The following is a 17148-nucleotide window of genomic DNA, read 5'->3' on the forward strand; positions in this document are numbered from 1 at the left end:
AACGGCTCTGGCTCCCTCACACTTGCGGCAGGTGTAAGCGGCGCACTGTCAAATTCCCTGACGAGTCTTCTGGCCTGTTCGTACACAGCGTTTCTCTCCTCCGCTTGAAACATCTTCAGGGACTTAAAACGGGGGCAAAGAAACGTTCCAAGCTTGTGGGTGATGCTGATGAACATTTTCTCATTTAGCAGCTGCGTTGCCTGTGCCCGAATATAAACCATGTACTCTGGATCACCGTATTGGGGCTCGCAGTGTTTCTTCAGTTTAAAAAACCAAAGCACGACCAGCTGAACAGTTGGATACGTATCACCCTCCATCTCTTCACTCGCAGTTTTAAAAGGCAACAAAAACTCAGTAACTGTGTTTAAAACATCCAGCTGAATGCCATCCATTCTGTGGAGCTGATCTTTCTCCTGCAAGGCCTGTTGGATTTCACGGTACTGTTTACTGACTGACTGCATCATTGCAACTTTACTATTCCACCGGGTTTCGCATTCCTGTGTCACGGTGTGTGGGAGCTGTACCACAGTGCCAGATTTTTTCAGGTATGTCACAAGGCTTTTGCACTTTGAAATTATATCACTCACGTCGCGCATGTATGTTGGCGTGTTCTCCTTTACATCGAATGTGTGTTTGAGAATGATGTTAATGACATGGGCTGTGCACGGCATCCACTTGTAGCTGCGAAGGGCAGCTTTTATGTTTGCGCCCTGGTCACTTACAAACATTACTTTTGATAAGCGAGCAGGTTCAATACCAAAGTCATTCAGCTCCTTAATCATTTGCTCGTGGATGTTGTGCGCTGTCTTTTTGAGAGTAGAGTCAAATTCAGCTGTGCTTATGACACGGCTCTCCAATTTCCAGTCATCATTGATGAAGTGACCAGTAAACGCCGTGTATGCTCGTTTGTTGAACTCATCAGTCCACATGTCAGTGGTAATCGCTATGCCACCACAATCCAGAGCTTTATTTATCTTCTTTGAGAGGATTTCTTTTTTTTCTTGCGCGGTCGCTTTGGCTCTGTCGCAAACAGTTTGCCTGTGAGGGAGTACACTGCTGGCATCCACACGCCCGTAACGTGAACCAATGTTAATTAGATTCTGGGCTACGGTACGAAATCCATCTCCAGATACTATGTCGAAGGGCCGCAGATCTCGACAGCACAATTCAACACAAGCGTCTGTGACCTCGGACTTGACATGTGCTGGTACTTTACTTTTGAGGAAAGCGGTAATATTTTGAGACGTACCACTGTCGTCCTTTTTCTTAGACCCCCTACAAATATGTCTTGCCATGCTGGAAGTGCCCGTTTTGTGGCTTTCATGTTTGTATATTTTTTCACACGAGTTGCACTTCACGTAGCCGATACTGCTGTTGTCTCCTGCTGAAACTATTTCTGAGAACCGTTCCCAAACATTAGATTTAGCAGCCTGATCTTTTTTTCTTTTAATCATGTAAATGCCTAACTTCAATTTCTCCCGCACCTCGTCTTCCATCTTGACTGTTTATTTAGTGGCTGGCGACGGGAGCTGCTTGTCGCGCCAATTTACATGACGGCAAATGTTTGGAGACGTCACGCACGTTACGTTGCTACGGCCTTCATATTGTAACCTTATCAAAGAACCGAATAACATATGAAAATAGATATTCCCAAATATTTAATATGGCTATAAGGAATTGCACGTAACAAATATGGATTTATTTTTTAATGACCCGCCCCGCAAATACAGTGACAATTTCTTTACCCGCCCCAACCCGACCTGCGGGTTACCCGCGGGACCCGCGGGTTATGAGACGACCCGCGCATCACTAGCGTGTTGGCTGCTGAATGGAAGTCTTGTGGGCATTTGTTTAAAGTTGAAGCGCGTGCTGTGCTGTAGAATCGTTGAACGAACTTTGAACAAGGGACTCAATGGAAAGAAAATAAATGTAAGTAAAAGAAATGAAAGTGAGAGGAGAGTATGAGAGGTGAGTGAACAGAACTCAACTGAACAGAACTCATTCTTTGTTCGTGTTCTGAGATTAAAACTCAAATATTTGCCCATCCCCTGGATGGGTTCTAGTCAATTAGGGATCATCTTGGTTCAGGGGTGACTGTGTCTCCACCCCTCGCATAAATGATTTTGTTATTTCTGTGGTCATTTAGTTTCCTGCTCTTCAGCAGAGAGTAAATTTAGACCTAATGTCTTACTATAAGAACATGATCCATTCTACAAAGATTTCATTCAACTCATCTGTTGGATTATACACAAACAAACAAAAAGATAACAAGCACAGTGTCTTTTCGTTCACTCATTCAATAGTTAAATAATTACATGAATTGGGAGTGATATACATGCATAATGGTCACGTGTATCAGTTGTTGACACACTAACAAACTATGTCGTCAAAGGCTATTTGAATGCAAGTCCAATAATCAGTGATTTGATGCAGTTTATATGAAACAGTTTCTGTGAGTTTTCTTGGAGGTTTTAGCTGTGTCACGCGGAGTTCATTAAGGTAGTTGAGAAGACGGCGATCTGGTTTGTTTCTTTGTCTTGTGATCACACAGAGTCTTTTGTTCTCTTTGGGGGTTTCTCAGTTTTCAGGCAATAAAATACTTAAAGGAACACTCCACCGTTTTTAGAAATAGGGCTTATTCAACTTCTCTCCTACATTTAGATATGTGGGCAAATGCATTTTTGTCTCAGTGCATGCATTGTTTTAGTTTGGGAGGGTTGTCGCTAACTTAGCTTAGCATAATGAATGGAATCCTATGTTGCCAGGTAGCATGTCCCGAATAAAAGTGATGATAAAAAAAAAAAAATCCCACCTAATTACTTCTTGTGGCCTGCGTGTTTTCTGGGGGGAAAATCTAAGTGTTTTTTATTTAAAGTTTTTACTTTTAATAAATTATCTGCCAAAAAAGAAACAAGATTTCAATCAGAAATGTTTTTGAAAGAAGAGCTAAAAAAAAACGTAATATTGTGACAATTGGTAATGATGAATGTAATAAATAAAATATTTGGGATTTAAAACAACATAATGCAATGCAATTATGATTTCAAATAGTATCTGGTGAATTTAGGTTGATTGGGACATTTTTTTCCCAGTCATTTCAATGGCAAATATTTTCTGAATAATTTGTAAACGATCAAATACACAAAATACTCAAATATAATTTCGAGCTTCAGTCAGAAACACGTGAAATGCATGAGCCAGCGCTAAGGCTATTGTCTGCTATATTGGTATAAAATACACGAATATATTTATTATACCAGTCTGTTATATATCAAATATATTAAAAACTTTGATTAAAATTAAGATACAATATTAATATAAATACAGTCAATAGCCGCGTGTGGTGTCCAAGTTTGTAAATAAAGACTGCATGACAGCTTCTGATATATTTATATAGCGATTTATTTTAATGATCTCCCTCTTGCTGGTGTACTTTTGTATTGTGTGACATGGTCCAGTGAAGGCGTGATTAGGGCGGGTTTTACAGGAGTGCCGCGAGGCATGATTTCGGCCTCTGTGCTCGCGCTGGCCGTCTAAAGAAGGCTTAAAGGCTGTCGTTTCAAAAAATAGCACAACGGCAAACGCAACGAGTATAGCCTACCTCCCCAAACGGACGAGGCGCGCACGCAGTCAGCGCCAGCAGAGGCTCGCACTGCGGAGCCAAACAAAAATAAACAAGGCTTTATGGGGCAGAAGAAGACCGTACATTCGCGAGATGGACGTATGCGCATTACTTCGAGTTTGTCAGAGATCAGGACAAGAAGAACGTAATGGTCAAATGCAAATGCAGTGAAATGCAACCTTTGTCTAAAAACGAAAGAACTATCGACGTTGCGAAATAGCACTAGCAATATAAAAAAACACCTCTTGCACTTTTTGCACTTACAATGACGTTTTTGTGTTGTGAACCTCTCGAATACAAAGAGAATAAAATAATGACAACAAAAAGAAAATTACAAATGTGCATCTTGTCATAGAATTAGGGTTTACATACAGTTCTGTTGTGTCTAATATGAATAGACCCAAGCTATTCGCAGATAATCACTTTACCTCTACCATACTTTTAACACAATTGGATCACTTGTGATTCAGTCTGTCATCCTTTCTTGCATTGTCTTGAGACAACATTTCATACACAGTGGCAATTCAAAGTGCTTTACACAGAAATGAAGTTAAAATAGTCATAAATGAAAAAAAAAAATATATAGTATAACAGTTATAATAGGAATTTAAAGAAAAGAAAAAATAAAGATGAAATCCCTATTCTGGGGTGGAAGAAAATGGAGAGTCAGGTTTACTTTAAAAATATTTGTCAGGTAACTGTGCGTTTAGACAGTACCCTTACAGACAAAACTTCTTTGCCTAACTTGAGGGCGTTCTCTAGATGTTTTACCCGTCAGAGCAGATCTAAACGGGTCTTCCTCGCACCGGAGGGTAGGGCTGAACGATGCATCGAATTTTCATCGTCATCGCGATATGAACTCGCGCGATGAACACATCGCAGGAGACAGCCTGACACGATGATTAAGGGAAAACAGTTTATTAAATGCGCCAATCTGAGTAACGTATTCTGAATACTTGGATTCCTTCCACATTGAATTGCATTTTATAAGTGTTGGAACGTGGCCATCGAATCCTGCTTACTAAACATATATTATAAAATATTTAGCTGACGTCAAACGGGGCCAACGGCTCTAGTAAATCAGCACATAGGAGAATGTAAAGTCGCACGTCAACAAAGCAGGAGCACCGGCGGTGGTCGGCCAAAACACTTTTTTTTTTTTTGTATGTGAAGCTGTTTTACGTGAATATTATGACACGAGTGAAGCACAGCTTTATTTACAATTAAATGTTACATGCCATGGAAACATATGGATTCATGCCGAACAAGAGAGGAAGCTTTGTGTGGTGAGCCAAATTTAGCCTAAGTTTAATCGCTTGCGTTTTGCTATCTGGTCACACGATTTTCCACGAATTTAACAATAGACTTACTCCATTTTATTCTACTGGACATGAAATCTCTTATTTATTTTCCCAAATCCTCATTTACGTCTCTGACAGGGGATTAAACGTTTCTTGTTTGATTTATTTAGGAGTAGGCTAAATTCGCATCATTTACTGCGGTAAAGTAGAAAAGGGAGTAGGACAGATACATTTTACTTCAAACTTTACTTTATTTAACACAGTTTGTGCTTGCTATTAGACTTAGTCAAGAGTTTGTGTATAGCGCATTTCATACACGCCGGAGATTTTTAGTTTCGCTTTCTCTCACAGCGCATAATCAAACAAAGCCTAAGTTCTTGACCCTGCGGAAGATAATTTCGTTCTTCTTATTTTACTACAAGCAGCCAATCAGTTTTGGAACATCAGGAGAAAACATGAAGATATTAGAAAACGATGCTTCTTTCCTGCTCGTGTCATCCCTTTCAGCGCAAAGAGGTATGACGCACGTCTATGGGGAAATATAAAAAAAACAATTCTTTAACTAAAATTTTACTTACATTATTTATATTTTGATTATTTACAGATATATATTTAAATGTTTAACAGACTGTAGTATGTTGTTTCCCTGACGGAAGTACGCCTACTAAAATAAACACGCATGTTTGAGCCTTATATTTTTTATTTTCAAAATGTAGGTAGTTAATTGAGACTGTTGTTCTGGCTCCATCTCTACCTCTAGCTCCCGCTTCTCGTCTTCCGACTCCATTGTGACTGATCACGCAAACTGTGTATTTAAATATCAACTATTTAAATTGTAACTGTAACGGAAATACAGTTACTCATAATATGTATTCTGAATACGTGATGCCGCTACGTGTAGGCTATTCCGTTACTGCCCAACACTGAACACGACCTATTGAAGCACTAAGACATGGGAACAGTATAGCTAACATTCACATTTGAATATTTATCGCAAGTCATATCGTCATCGCAATATTAAACAATGTTATCACACATCGCAGCTTTTCCTCATATCGTGCAGCCCTACCGGAGGGGGTACTCAAAAAATATTTGTCAGGTAACTGTGCATTTAAACATTACCCTTACAGACAAATCTTCCTGGACAGGAACACCAGTGCTATCTCTACTATGTTCGGCCCTCAGGGCAGATCTACACGGTCCTTCCTCTTACCACCAAGGCTATACAGATCTATCCGTCAGAGCAGATCTAAACGGATCATCCTCGCGCCGGAGGGATTTCGATTTATCGCTCCCCCGTATCTCAACCTCTTCCACCCAGAAAGCCTTAACAAAATATAAAATACTTAAAAAAATAAAAAGTATAATTAAAAATCAAACGGTTAAATTGAAACACATAATTCAAGTGCAAGCAGTTCGGACAAAGCATAGAGCTCATTCAGTAAATGCATAAGATAAGGTGCAATCGGACGTACAGTAACACAGCTCATTCAGTAAATGCACAGCTGAACAGATGTGTTTTTAGTCTGGATTTGAGGGGGGCTGTTGCTCTGGTGTTAACGGAAGCTGCGATATGTTATCGTCCGGTTCATGGAGTGACTTAGACATTTCTTCCAGCTTATTGCTCAGACCACACATAAGGCGTAAAAGTTCACCAGTCTGACCCCCAATGGTCCCCATTTTTACCAGTGCCTCCACAGACTCAACAGTCTGGGCTGAGATGTTACTGTTTAGTGCCTCGATCTGTGTCACTTGGAGCAGTTCTAATCCGTCAAAGTGTGTCTGTGGTGAGCTCTGAGGGCGGGGCACAGCTGGGAGTGTGTCCATGAGAAGTGGTTTTTGTGGCTGCGTGGTGTAATCATTGTCCTTGTGGGGTGTATCAACCGCATGTCCATTCAGATGCTGAAATGAAGTCCTGTGATCGTCCATAGTCTGTACTGGTGTGTGTGTGTGCCATCCAGGTTGAGTGGGTTAGTACACACAGCTGAAGGATGATGAAGGGAAAAATAAATATTGTCCTTTAGCACTCTTGCACAGAGTTTGTTTGGGTGGAGGCCATTTGATGTAAACAGTTGTCTCTGACTCCAGAAGAGATTAAAATTGTCGATAAAGTTCACTCCCTTCATGTTGCAGGTTTTTTGCAGCCATGTATTAAGCCCAAGTAGCCGTGAGAACCTATTTGTTCCTCTTGCTGGAAGTGGTCCACTGATGAACGGCTGAACTTTCAGTTTTCTAAGTGTTTCAAAAAGTTCATTGAAATCCCTCTTAAGGAGTTCTGACTGCTCTCTTTGAATATTGTTCTTCCCCACGTGAATGATAAGTTGATTTGCAGTCTTATGTTTCATCAGAATGTTTTTACATTTATGCATTTGGCAGACGCTTTTTATCCAAAGCGACTTACAGTGCCCTTATTACAGGGTGTTAATCCCCCTGGAGCAACATGGAGTAAAGTGCCTTGCTCAAGGACACACTGGTGGTGACCGCTGGGATCGAACCAGCAACCTTCTGCGTGTCAGTTCCATGGTTTAATCCACCAGACCACCATCTCACCTTCTCATCTTCTTAAGTTCCCTGTTTACATCAGAAACTGTTGCTTGTGGAAGGCAGCATGTGGTATTATCCCTGCTGTTATCAGCCCGTAGCTAACACTGATGCTTCGATCTGTGTTCGGTCACATTCATCACGTTTGGGGATTCTTCACCCCATTAATACTTCAAATCTGTTTTCAAGATGATTATTTGGTGGTAGGAAACTAGTGTTTGCAATCCTTGTGTCTGGGGTAGAGCATGCTACTGCGGCAATATGTGATGCCCGTGACAATCTGATGTCTCGAGTGCCTTTAGGTCTTGCTCCCTGTTTGTTCCATCGATTAGTGTGTTGATCAGTTACTTGTTTCTCTACCTGTTGAGTAGCTCTACATTTATGGGACTTACCGGCAGTGTGCATAGGGCGTTCATGATGAAGCTCTGCTGTGTGATTCGTCTGGTTGGATGGTTCCGCGAATAACTTTGTTTCACGAACTGCAATCCTTTGTAAAAGTCTGTGGCAGTTTGTGCAGCAAGGAGAGTCTAGAAGAGGCATTTTCTTATCCTTTTGAATGTAGGCAGCTGTGTTTTCCCTTCTCCGGAATGTAAGCTGAAGGCAGTGGGAGGCTGGTCGGTTGAAATATTCTGCTTTTTGTTTAGTAATCCAGTCGCCAGAGTTTCTAATTTTATTATTGGAGCCAGGCTTTGTCGTTTGAGCACTGTGCTGATTTGCTGAAGTTGAAATTATGAGATAAAATATAGAAGCGATAGAGCAAAGCGCGGAGCAGTAAGCAGGAGCGTCCGAACAGTAGCGAAGCAGGAAGCAGAGCTTTCATTTTGCCAATTATATGCTATATTGTTAGTTGCCTGGATAGCCTACAGTCATTATATTACATTAAACTACATCATATCGCCTTCTGCTGTGTAGAAACCTACATTTTGTCATTTTAAGAATGTTAAGTTCTACTTCTGTAGTTATGTTGGTGAAAGTAACTCAAAAGTAATACAGGAGTAATGTAACGCATTATGAGAGAGTAATATTGTAATGTAAATAATTACATTTAAATAACAGTAATAAATAATCTATAATGTATTACAGTTTGGAAGTAACTTGCACAACACTGATATTAGAATACATACTACATAAAGTATACTTTAAAATATACTTGAACTTGACTTAAGTATACTTCCTAAAATGAACTTGGAGTATACTTTTTCGTAAGGGAAACACATTTTTCAACGCATGAAAGATCTGATACCTGATCTCTGTTGCTTTCTGCTGTTAAATCAGGGTTAACTTGAACTGATTCTAACTTGATGTTTATTTTAGACCAGGTGGAAGTGAAACAAGAACTGAATGAAGAGGAGGAGGAACATCATAACTTTAAAACTCGAAGAACAAAAGCCAAAAAGGTGCACACCTGCACTCAGTGTGGAAAGAGTTTCACACATAAAGGAAGCTTTGATACACACATGAGAATTCACTCTGGAAAGAGACCGTATACATGCACTCAGTGTGGAAAGAGTTTCATACATAAAGGAAACCTTAGCAAACACATGGGAATTCACTCTGGAGAGAAACCATTTAACTGTGATCAGTGTGGAAAGAGTTTCACACATAAAGGAAGCTTTGATACACACATGAGAATTCACTCTGGAAAGAGACCGTATACATGCACTCAGTGTGGAAAGAGTTTCATACATAAAGGAAACCTTAGCAAACACATGGGAATTCACTCTGGAGAGAAACCATTTAACTGTGATCAGTGTGGGAAGAGTTACGCACATAAAGGAGACCTTAACAAACACATGAGAATTCACTCTGGAGAGAAACCGTATACATGCACTCAGTGTGGAAAGAGTTTCATATTTAACGGAGAACTTAGCAAACACATGAGAATTCACTCTGGAGAGAAACCGTTCACATGCACTCATTGTGGGAAGAATTTCGCACATAAAGGAGACTTTAACAAACACATGAGAATACACTCTGGAGAGAAACCATATATATGCCCTCAGTGTGGAAAGAGTTGCTCACAAATAGGAGACCTTAACAACCACATGAGAATTCACACTGGAGAAAAACCGTATACATGCACTCAGTGTGGAAAGAGTTTCACACTAAAAGGATACTTTAACAAACATATGATAATTCACTCTGAAGAGAAACCATATACATGCACTCAGTGTGGAAAGGGTTTCAGACAAATAGGAGACTTAAACAAACACATGAGAATTCACTCTGGAGAGAAACCATATACATGCACTCAGTGTGGAAATACTTTCACACTAAAAGGAAACTATGACAGACACATGAGAATTCACACTGGAGAGAAACCGTATACATGCACTCAGTGTGGAAGGAATTTCAGACAAAAAGGAGATTTTAACAAACACATGAGAATTCACTCTGGAGAGAAACCATATACATGCACTCAGTGTGGAAAGAGTTTCAGACAAAAAGTAAGCCTTAACAAACACATGAGAGTTCACACTGGAGAGAAACCATATTCATGCACTCAGTGTGGAAAGAAATACAAATATTCAGGTGATCTGAAGAATCATCTGCTCTGTCACTCTGGCGAAAAAGCATTCAATTGTGATCAGTGTGGTAAAGCTTTTATTTCATCATTACATCTAAAATCACACCTGAAAGTTCATTCAGATGAGAAGCCTCATGTGTGTTATCTCTGTGGAAAGATATTTTCTCGGCTGTACAGTCTTAAACTGCACCAGAAAACACATGATGAAGTGAGAGACCAAGTGTGTTGTGACTGTGGGAAGAGCTTTACTACAACCGGCAATCTGAAACCGCACCAAAGAATTCATACTGGAGAAAAACCTTACAAGTGCTCATATTGTGACAAGAGTTTCACTCAGTCTTCACATAAGCGAGTTCATACTGGAGAGAAGCCGTACCACTGTACTCCGTGTGAGAAGAGTTTCTCCCAAAAAAGAAGCCTTCTGATTCACATGAAGAAATGTAAGAAGTCGTCACAATGAAGAACATTTCATTTTCATGTCAAATACATTCAAATAAATGGTTTGAGATTAACTAAATATGGAGTTGCAATTGACCTATCGGTAAGCCCCTCTCCTTGAACGCAGATATGCCAATGGCAGTTGAGTATCAGTTGCACAGGGACCGGAACTCTGACATCTGTAGGTTTCAGCGCCATAGAGAAACATGGGAAGATCTGAAGCTCTCAACGGTTTAATGGCGTTTATTCTACAAAAATGGTAAAAAGATGTTTCTGGGATACTGTAATACAGATTCCAGGGCCCTCATTTATCAACGGTGCGTATGCACAGATTTGTGCGTAAAAACAGTTTCATGCAAAGTGTGGGATTTACCAGTTTGTATTTGTAGGTAGAAATAGGTGTAAATATAAGTACATCTCTGAGCTCTAAGGAGGATGCCAGAATGTCTGGGCCAAAGAAACGATGATTTCCTGAGAAACAAACTTTTCTAACCCTCACCCTCTGTATTGCTCATTCTCTTCCACACTGAAAACTCATTCAAAATCTATGCAACGTTAAATGTGTACAATGTGTAACTATGCATGTCTAGTATCATTTGAAACGTGTCAGTGTGTCTGGTAAAATTGTTTCATTCTCTCAGCCATAAAACAAACCCCCAAGAAGTTCTATAAGTTGAGAAAATATTGGATACCACTAAAAAGATGATCTCCCTCAGTTCCCTTTCGAAAGGGAACTCTCGCTGCGTCTAGCTGACGCTATGGGGAACGCCCTCGGCGTGACTGGTGTCTGAAGCTACTATCGAATCACGGCAAAGTCTTTGACCGACGTCAGCCCATGACGTCATCAACGTGCGACCCGGAAGTATAAAAGGGCGCCGTGCCAACACATACACATCTTTCTCGTCTTCAGGGACTGTCTGTTTGAACTGCTATACGAGTTAAGGTAAAACAAATTCAATTATTAAATACACACGAGTGTGTATTTACTGCCTGGGATCAAGAGCATGCACAGTCAAGTTCATTTGAAGTTGTTTGTGTGTGAGTGTGAGCGGTTTTCTATCTGAGATCGCTCCACTCTAGTCTGGCTTTTTTTTTTTTTTTTTTTTCCTGAGGGAAGAAAGTTTGGCATCTGGGACTGGATGATGCTGTCCCGTTCAAGCTGAGGCTGAGCGTTGGCATACATCATGGGTTCTCAGATGCAGCTCGCCGATCGTCGCGACGATCTGGCGGTTAACGAGACTAAACAGCAAGTGCTCTTAGGGATGGCTGGTGAGAGTGGTATGAATCCTCTCAGCCACCCTGACCGTGTATGCTGAGCTGATGAATGTTATGGAACGTACTGCAGGCAGGCTGCGGCTGCCATGTTGGCGCGTTAGAGGAGAGATCGCTCGTGGTAGATTGCACAATCGTTTTCTCCTTGGCCATAAACCATCAGCTCAGATGAGCCTTCCATTCCTTCTTGATCTTCTTACAGAGATCGAGAGGGCATGGAAGAATCCATATTCGACCCAATATTCATCAGCATCAGCGTTTAACTTCGCTGATGTCGAGGGGATAGGGGAATATGGATATGTGTTGAGGCTACCGACTGGCGAGGAAAGTTTGCAGACTTTTCTCGCATTTCGTGGGCATCAACACTGAGAGCTCAAACTGTGCTTTAATGGCAGGGGCATACACGGCAGCGGGTCAGGCTGGTGCTGCTTTTCACACCATGGCGGTGTTTCAGGCGTACCAGGCGGACCTGCTGGAGGATCTCGACCAGGGGGCCGGGCTGTCCCCTTAGGCGGTTGCTGAGCTGCGCCGCACCACAGATCTTGCTCTCCGGGCCACCAAGCAGACTGCTGCTGCCATCGGCCGCTCTATGGCGGCTATGGTGGTCACGGAGAGGCATCTGTGGCTGAGCCTGGCTGATATCGGGGAGAAAGAGAAAGGCTTTCTCCTCGTTTCGCCGACTGAACTTTTCGGCACCTCCGTTGAGGCGGGGGTTGGAAAGTTCAGGGAGGCGAAGGCGCGTTCAGCGGCATTTAAGACATGCATACCGCTGAGATCCGCGCCCCCACCCAGGCAGGCGGGACCTGGTCCTTCACGGTCTGAGGACCGTAGGCAGGACCAGAGAGCTAGCATCTCCTCTCGTGCCCCCCCCTCCGTGGAGGAGCAGGGCACAGAGGAGATGGGATTCCCGGGGGGAAAAAGGATCTGAGGGAGGTTATCCAGGACCAACGCTCTCGGCGTTGGTGATGGATCACTTCCCTTGAGGGCGGTTACATCCTAGCCCTCTCCTTTTTTCCTTTTTAATGTCTTTTAATGATTTTTTACCCAGGCACTTCTTACATCAGGCCTGAGGCGGGCCCATGATGAGTAGAACTATGTTCTGACGGCCCGCCCGGACCTGCTCAGTGAGAACGCCCCTTTCAGGCATTCAAGGGCGGTAGAACATGGTGGTGAGAACCGCACAATGAGTCTTCGCTCAGCATGCCGCAGGTGAGAGTGGTCATTTTTGTGTATTACACTAAAAATATGTATTTCTTACAGACCCCAGGTTTCCTGTATAGAGTTGGGTATTCATCAACGACTGAACGCTGAGGCGTCAGTTGGGATGTGGATGAAGGAGGCGCGTTGCTGAGGCACCGCCACCGTTGGTAATATGTACACTTAGATCGGAGGCTCTAGTAAGGCAGGTGCCAATGCTGAGGCATCAAGGTACTGCTAGCCTAGCTGGCTATCAGGTTAAAGAGGGGCAAAAACGCTCTCCTGAAGGTCGGCTGTCAATTGTAGGCCTCAGTAGGCCTCTTGAACAAGGCGCGTTTTCAGTTGGAAGGCCTCAACCAGGCCTCACTGGAGGTATGTACCGATGTGCGCATCGGGACAGCTAGCCTGGCGGCTATCAGGTTGTAGGCCTCATCAGGCCTCCCTGAAGGCCCGCTGTTAGTTGTAAGGCCTTATTAGGCCTCCCTGAGGGTGAGCTCTCAGGTTGTGATCACTACCAGAGGCAGGTTGTAGGCCTCATCAGGCCTCCCCGAAGGTCTGCTGTTAACTCTAAGACCTTACTAGGCCTTTCTGAGGGTGAGCTCCCAGATTGTGGTCACTCCCAGAGGCAGGTTGTAGGCCTCATCAGGCCTCCCTGAAGACCTGCGGTTAAATTCTAAGGTAGTAGGCCCCATCAGGCCTCCCTAAGGTGTTCCTGGGATCCAGTCATCTAAAACAGTTAAGCACGAATTGCAAACAGGTAGCAGGCCTCTCCAGGCCTCCCTAAAGGCTGATTATCTGGTAGTAGGCCTCAATAGGCCTCCCTTGAGAGCGAGTTCCTTAATCAGGATGCTCGGATAGCCTGCGTAGCTTGACTGTCGACTAGTAGGCCTCAATAGGCCTCCCTGAGGGTGAGCTCCCAGGTTGTGGTCACTCGAACGAGGTAGTAGGCCCCATCAGGCCTCCCTAAGGCGTTCCTGGGATCCAGTCATTTGATACAGTTAGCACGCATTGCAAACAGGTAGCAGGCCTCTCCAGGCCTCCCTGAAGGCTGGTTATCAGGTAGTAGGCCTTAATAGGCCTCCCTTGAGGGCGAGTTCCTTAATCAGGATGCTCGAAAAGCCTGCGTAGCTTGACTGTCGGGTAGTAGGCCTCAATAGGCCTCCCGGAGGGTGAGCTCCCAGATTGTGGTCACTCGAACAAGGTAGTAGGCCCCATCAGGCCTCCCTAATGTGTTCCTGGGACTCAGTCATTTGAAACAGTTAGCACGTATTGCAAACAGGTAGTAGGCCTCTCCAGGCCTCCCTGAAGGCTGCTTATCAGGTAGTAGGCCTTAATAGGCCTCCCTTGAGGGCGAGTTCCTTAATCAGGATGCTCGAAAAGCCTGCGTAGCTTGACTGTCGAGTCCCAGATGGTGGTCACTCGAACGAGGTAGTAGGCCCCATCAGGCCTCCCTGAGGTGTTCCTGGGACCCAGTCATTTAGCACGTATTGCAATCAGGTAGTAGGCCTCTCCAGGCCTCCCTAAAGGCTGGTTATCAGGTAGTAGGCCTTAAATAGGCCTCCCTTGAGGACGGGTTCCTTAAACAGGATGCCCGACTAGCCTGCGTAGCTTGACTGTCAAGTAGTAGGCCTCCATAGGCCTCCTTGAGAAAACAAGGGTAACCTCAGCAGGCGGTATTGCTGTCAGGTAGTAGGCCTCACTAAGGCCTCCCTGAGGACGGAGTCCCGAGCCTGGATGCTTGGGTTTCCAGCATGGCTTGCGGTTAGGTAGTAGGCCTCTATAGGCCTCCCTGGAATACCCGCTATCAAGTAGTAGGCCCACAGGGCCTCCTTGAAGTTGAAGTTCCTGAGCTAGGCACTTTGATTACCAGTTCTCTGTGAGAAATTGTGGTAGTTGGGCTTACAGCTGGAGGTTACTCGCCAGGCAGGCTCAGCTGCTCCCCTCTATGAGGGTCGTCTATGAGTGCTCAGCCGCCTGAGCCTGGTCAGACGGTCGTAGGCCTCTCATGAGGCCTCCCTGTTAGATCAGTCATTAAGGCCCTTTCGGCCTCCCTACTGCTTTGAAACACAAGCACCTGGTAGATCCTTGATTTGAGCAGGCAGACTCCCCTCGATAGCAAGGGTTGAAAAGCACTACGCTGAGTGTTGCTCTCTTGGATAACCCGTCTCTGAGTTCCGGGCTAAGTAAGACTGCCTGTGTTTCAGTCCCTTAGCTTGGACGCCCCTTGGGCACCATCCAGAGGCTCTGTTTGAACAGACAGGGTTGGCTAAACCGAAGTGTCCATAACACTTAGGGCACCAGGTCAGGCCTCCCTGGTGGCACTCGGGAGAACATTTCCCGAGTAGTGACTGGCTGGGGTTCCTTCGGGTCCCCTAGCCACATTCCCTTGAAGGGACCCCTTCTTTGGAAGTAGTGGTCCCGGGCCTTCAAGCTGTCTAGATGGAACTCCACGCAGTACGTTAGGGTTCCGTTTAGTTGTATAGCTTGGGCTATGACCGTAGGGAGTGCTGTCACTGTCAGCCCAGGACCTGAGGGGGAATCGCTCAGGTTTTTCTATGAATTACTTGAGTTGACAGTTGTCACTGCCAATGGGCAGACACTCCCCTCAGCATGGCGGCGTTGGTATATCGTTCCCCATAGCGTCAGCTAGACGCAGCGAGAGTTCCCTTTCGAAAGGGAACGTCTAAGGTTACGTATGTAACCTCTGTTCCCTGAGAACAGGGAACGAGCGCTGCGTCGCGTTGCCATGCTTCAGGGCCTATCTGCCATACAGTCCCTTCAGACGAGAAGATGTGTATGTGTTGGCACGGCGCCCTTTTATACTTCCGGGTCGCACGTTGATGACGTCATGGGCTGACGTCGGTCAAAGACTTTGCCGTGATTCGATAGTAGCTTCAGACACCAGTCACGCCGAGGGCGTTCCCCATAGCGTCAGCTAGACGCAGCGCTCGTTCCCTGTTCTCAGGGAACAGAGGTTACATACGTAACCTTAGACGATCCTTCACTCGGGATGCCTCCTGTATGTAAATAAGTGCCCTCCTTTACATATGTTTAGAACTTTATAATTTTATGTTTAGAATATAATTTTAATCACAAACACCACCGTTTGGCGGACCTATTGAATTATCTGGATATTTAAGGAAAGGTGACACAAAACTTGGGGAATCTGTATACAGATCTCCTGCACTATTTGCTGTGTGTATTTTTTCACTACCAGGTAAACTGTTTCCAAATCCTTGATTTCTGAATTACTGATTTTGTATGTAATTGATTGATATTTTTATTCTTCGAGTTGAATTATGACTTTGAGTACCTGGTTAATAAATTGTTACGTTTGAATTCATTCTGACTTACTCTGACATTTTCTCAAGTTGATTAAGTGAAGACTTTTGTTACCGCAAATCTGCATCAGGTTAAGTAAAGGACCAAAATCCAGTTGAGGGCGTGTTCACACTTGACCTCTTTTTTTGACAAGAAAAAGTTGACAAGAGTGATCTTATTTGAAAACAAATATGGCAGCGTTTGCTTCCAAATAGCAGCTGAGGGCATCTTGTGTTGCGCTGTGTGGTGCAGAGATACAAAATGTCTTGATGAGAAACCCTGCGTAATTTAAAAATACTACTGTTAATGTGTGACGAAATGTAGTTTTAAGATTTTTCAGGCGATAATGTACTTGTGTAAAGCTCAAATCTGTGGTTTATTTATAAAGAGAGCGTCTATTTGAAAATTTTATCTGGTGTTTTCGGAGTTGTAAAAGCCAGTCGATCAGTGGGCACTCAGCGCTCGTTAACTCGGCGAGAGCAGCCTTTCCTCGGCTAGTCCTTCTGCCATTTACCGCTGGCTCTGTCTCTGTAGTAGTTAAACACGAGATATAATTAATCTTGTGTAGATCTAATGGCCGATCTTTGGTCTCATTTGTTCCCTGGCAAATCATTTAGGCTGAGGGCAAAGTGAAGTTTCATTACTTATAACTTACTATTTAACTTTACGTTAGTGTTGTAGCCTACTAGCGCTGACTTAGTATGCCTGACTGAATTGTTAAAGGTCCTGTTCTTCGTGATCCCATTTTTCAAAATTAGTTAGTGTGTAATGTTGCTGTTAGAGCATATATAATACCTGTAAAATTATAAAGCTCAAAGTTCAATGCCAAGCGATATATTTTATTTAACAGAAGTTCCCTTTCAAAGCCTACAGCTAATGGCCGGTTTGGACTACATCCTGGTATTTCCTGCTTTAATTACGTCAGTAGA

The 17148-nt window shown here is 43.6% G+C and overlaps 1 protein-coding gene across 1 annotated transcript in view; it reads left to right on the top strand.

The window, feature by feature from the left end:
• Window positions 1–16240, top strand: part of LOC307130106 (uncharacterized protein) — a 35533-nt gene extending 19293 nt beyond the window's left edge. Inside the window, exons 3-4 of the mRNA XM_079822985.1 lie at window positions 8779–11144; window positions 15892–16240. Coding sequence (XP_079679111.1) covers window positions 8779–10451 — 1673 coding nt within the window. The 3' untranslated portion in view covers window positions 10452–11144; window positions 15892–16240. The remainder of the gene's footprint in view (window positions 1–8778; window positions 11145–15891) is intronic.
• Window positions 16241–17148: the final 908 nt, after the last annotated feature.

This window comes from Gobio gobio (genome assembly GCF_949357685.1).
Source record: "Gobio gobio genome assembly, chromosome: 8".
NCBI classification, from domain to species: Eukaryota; Metazoa; Chordata; class Actinopteri; order Cypriniformes; family Gobionidae; genus Gobio; species Gobio gobio.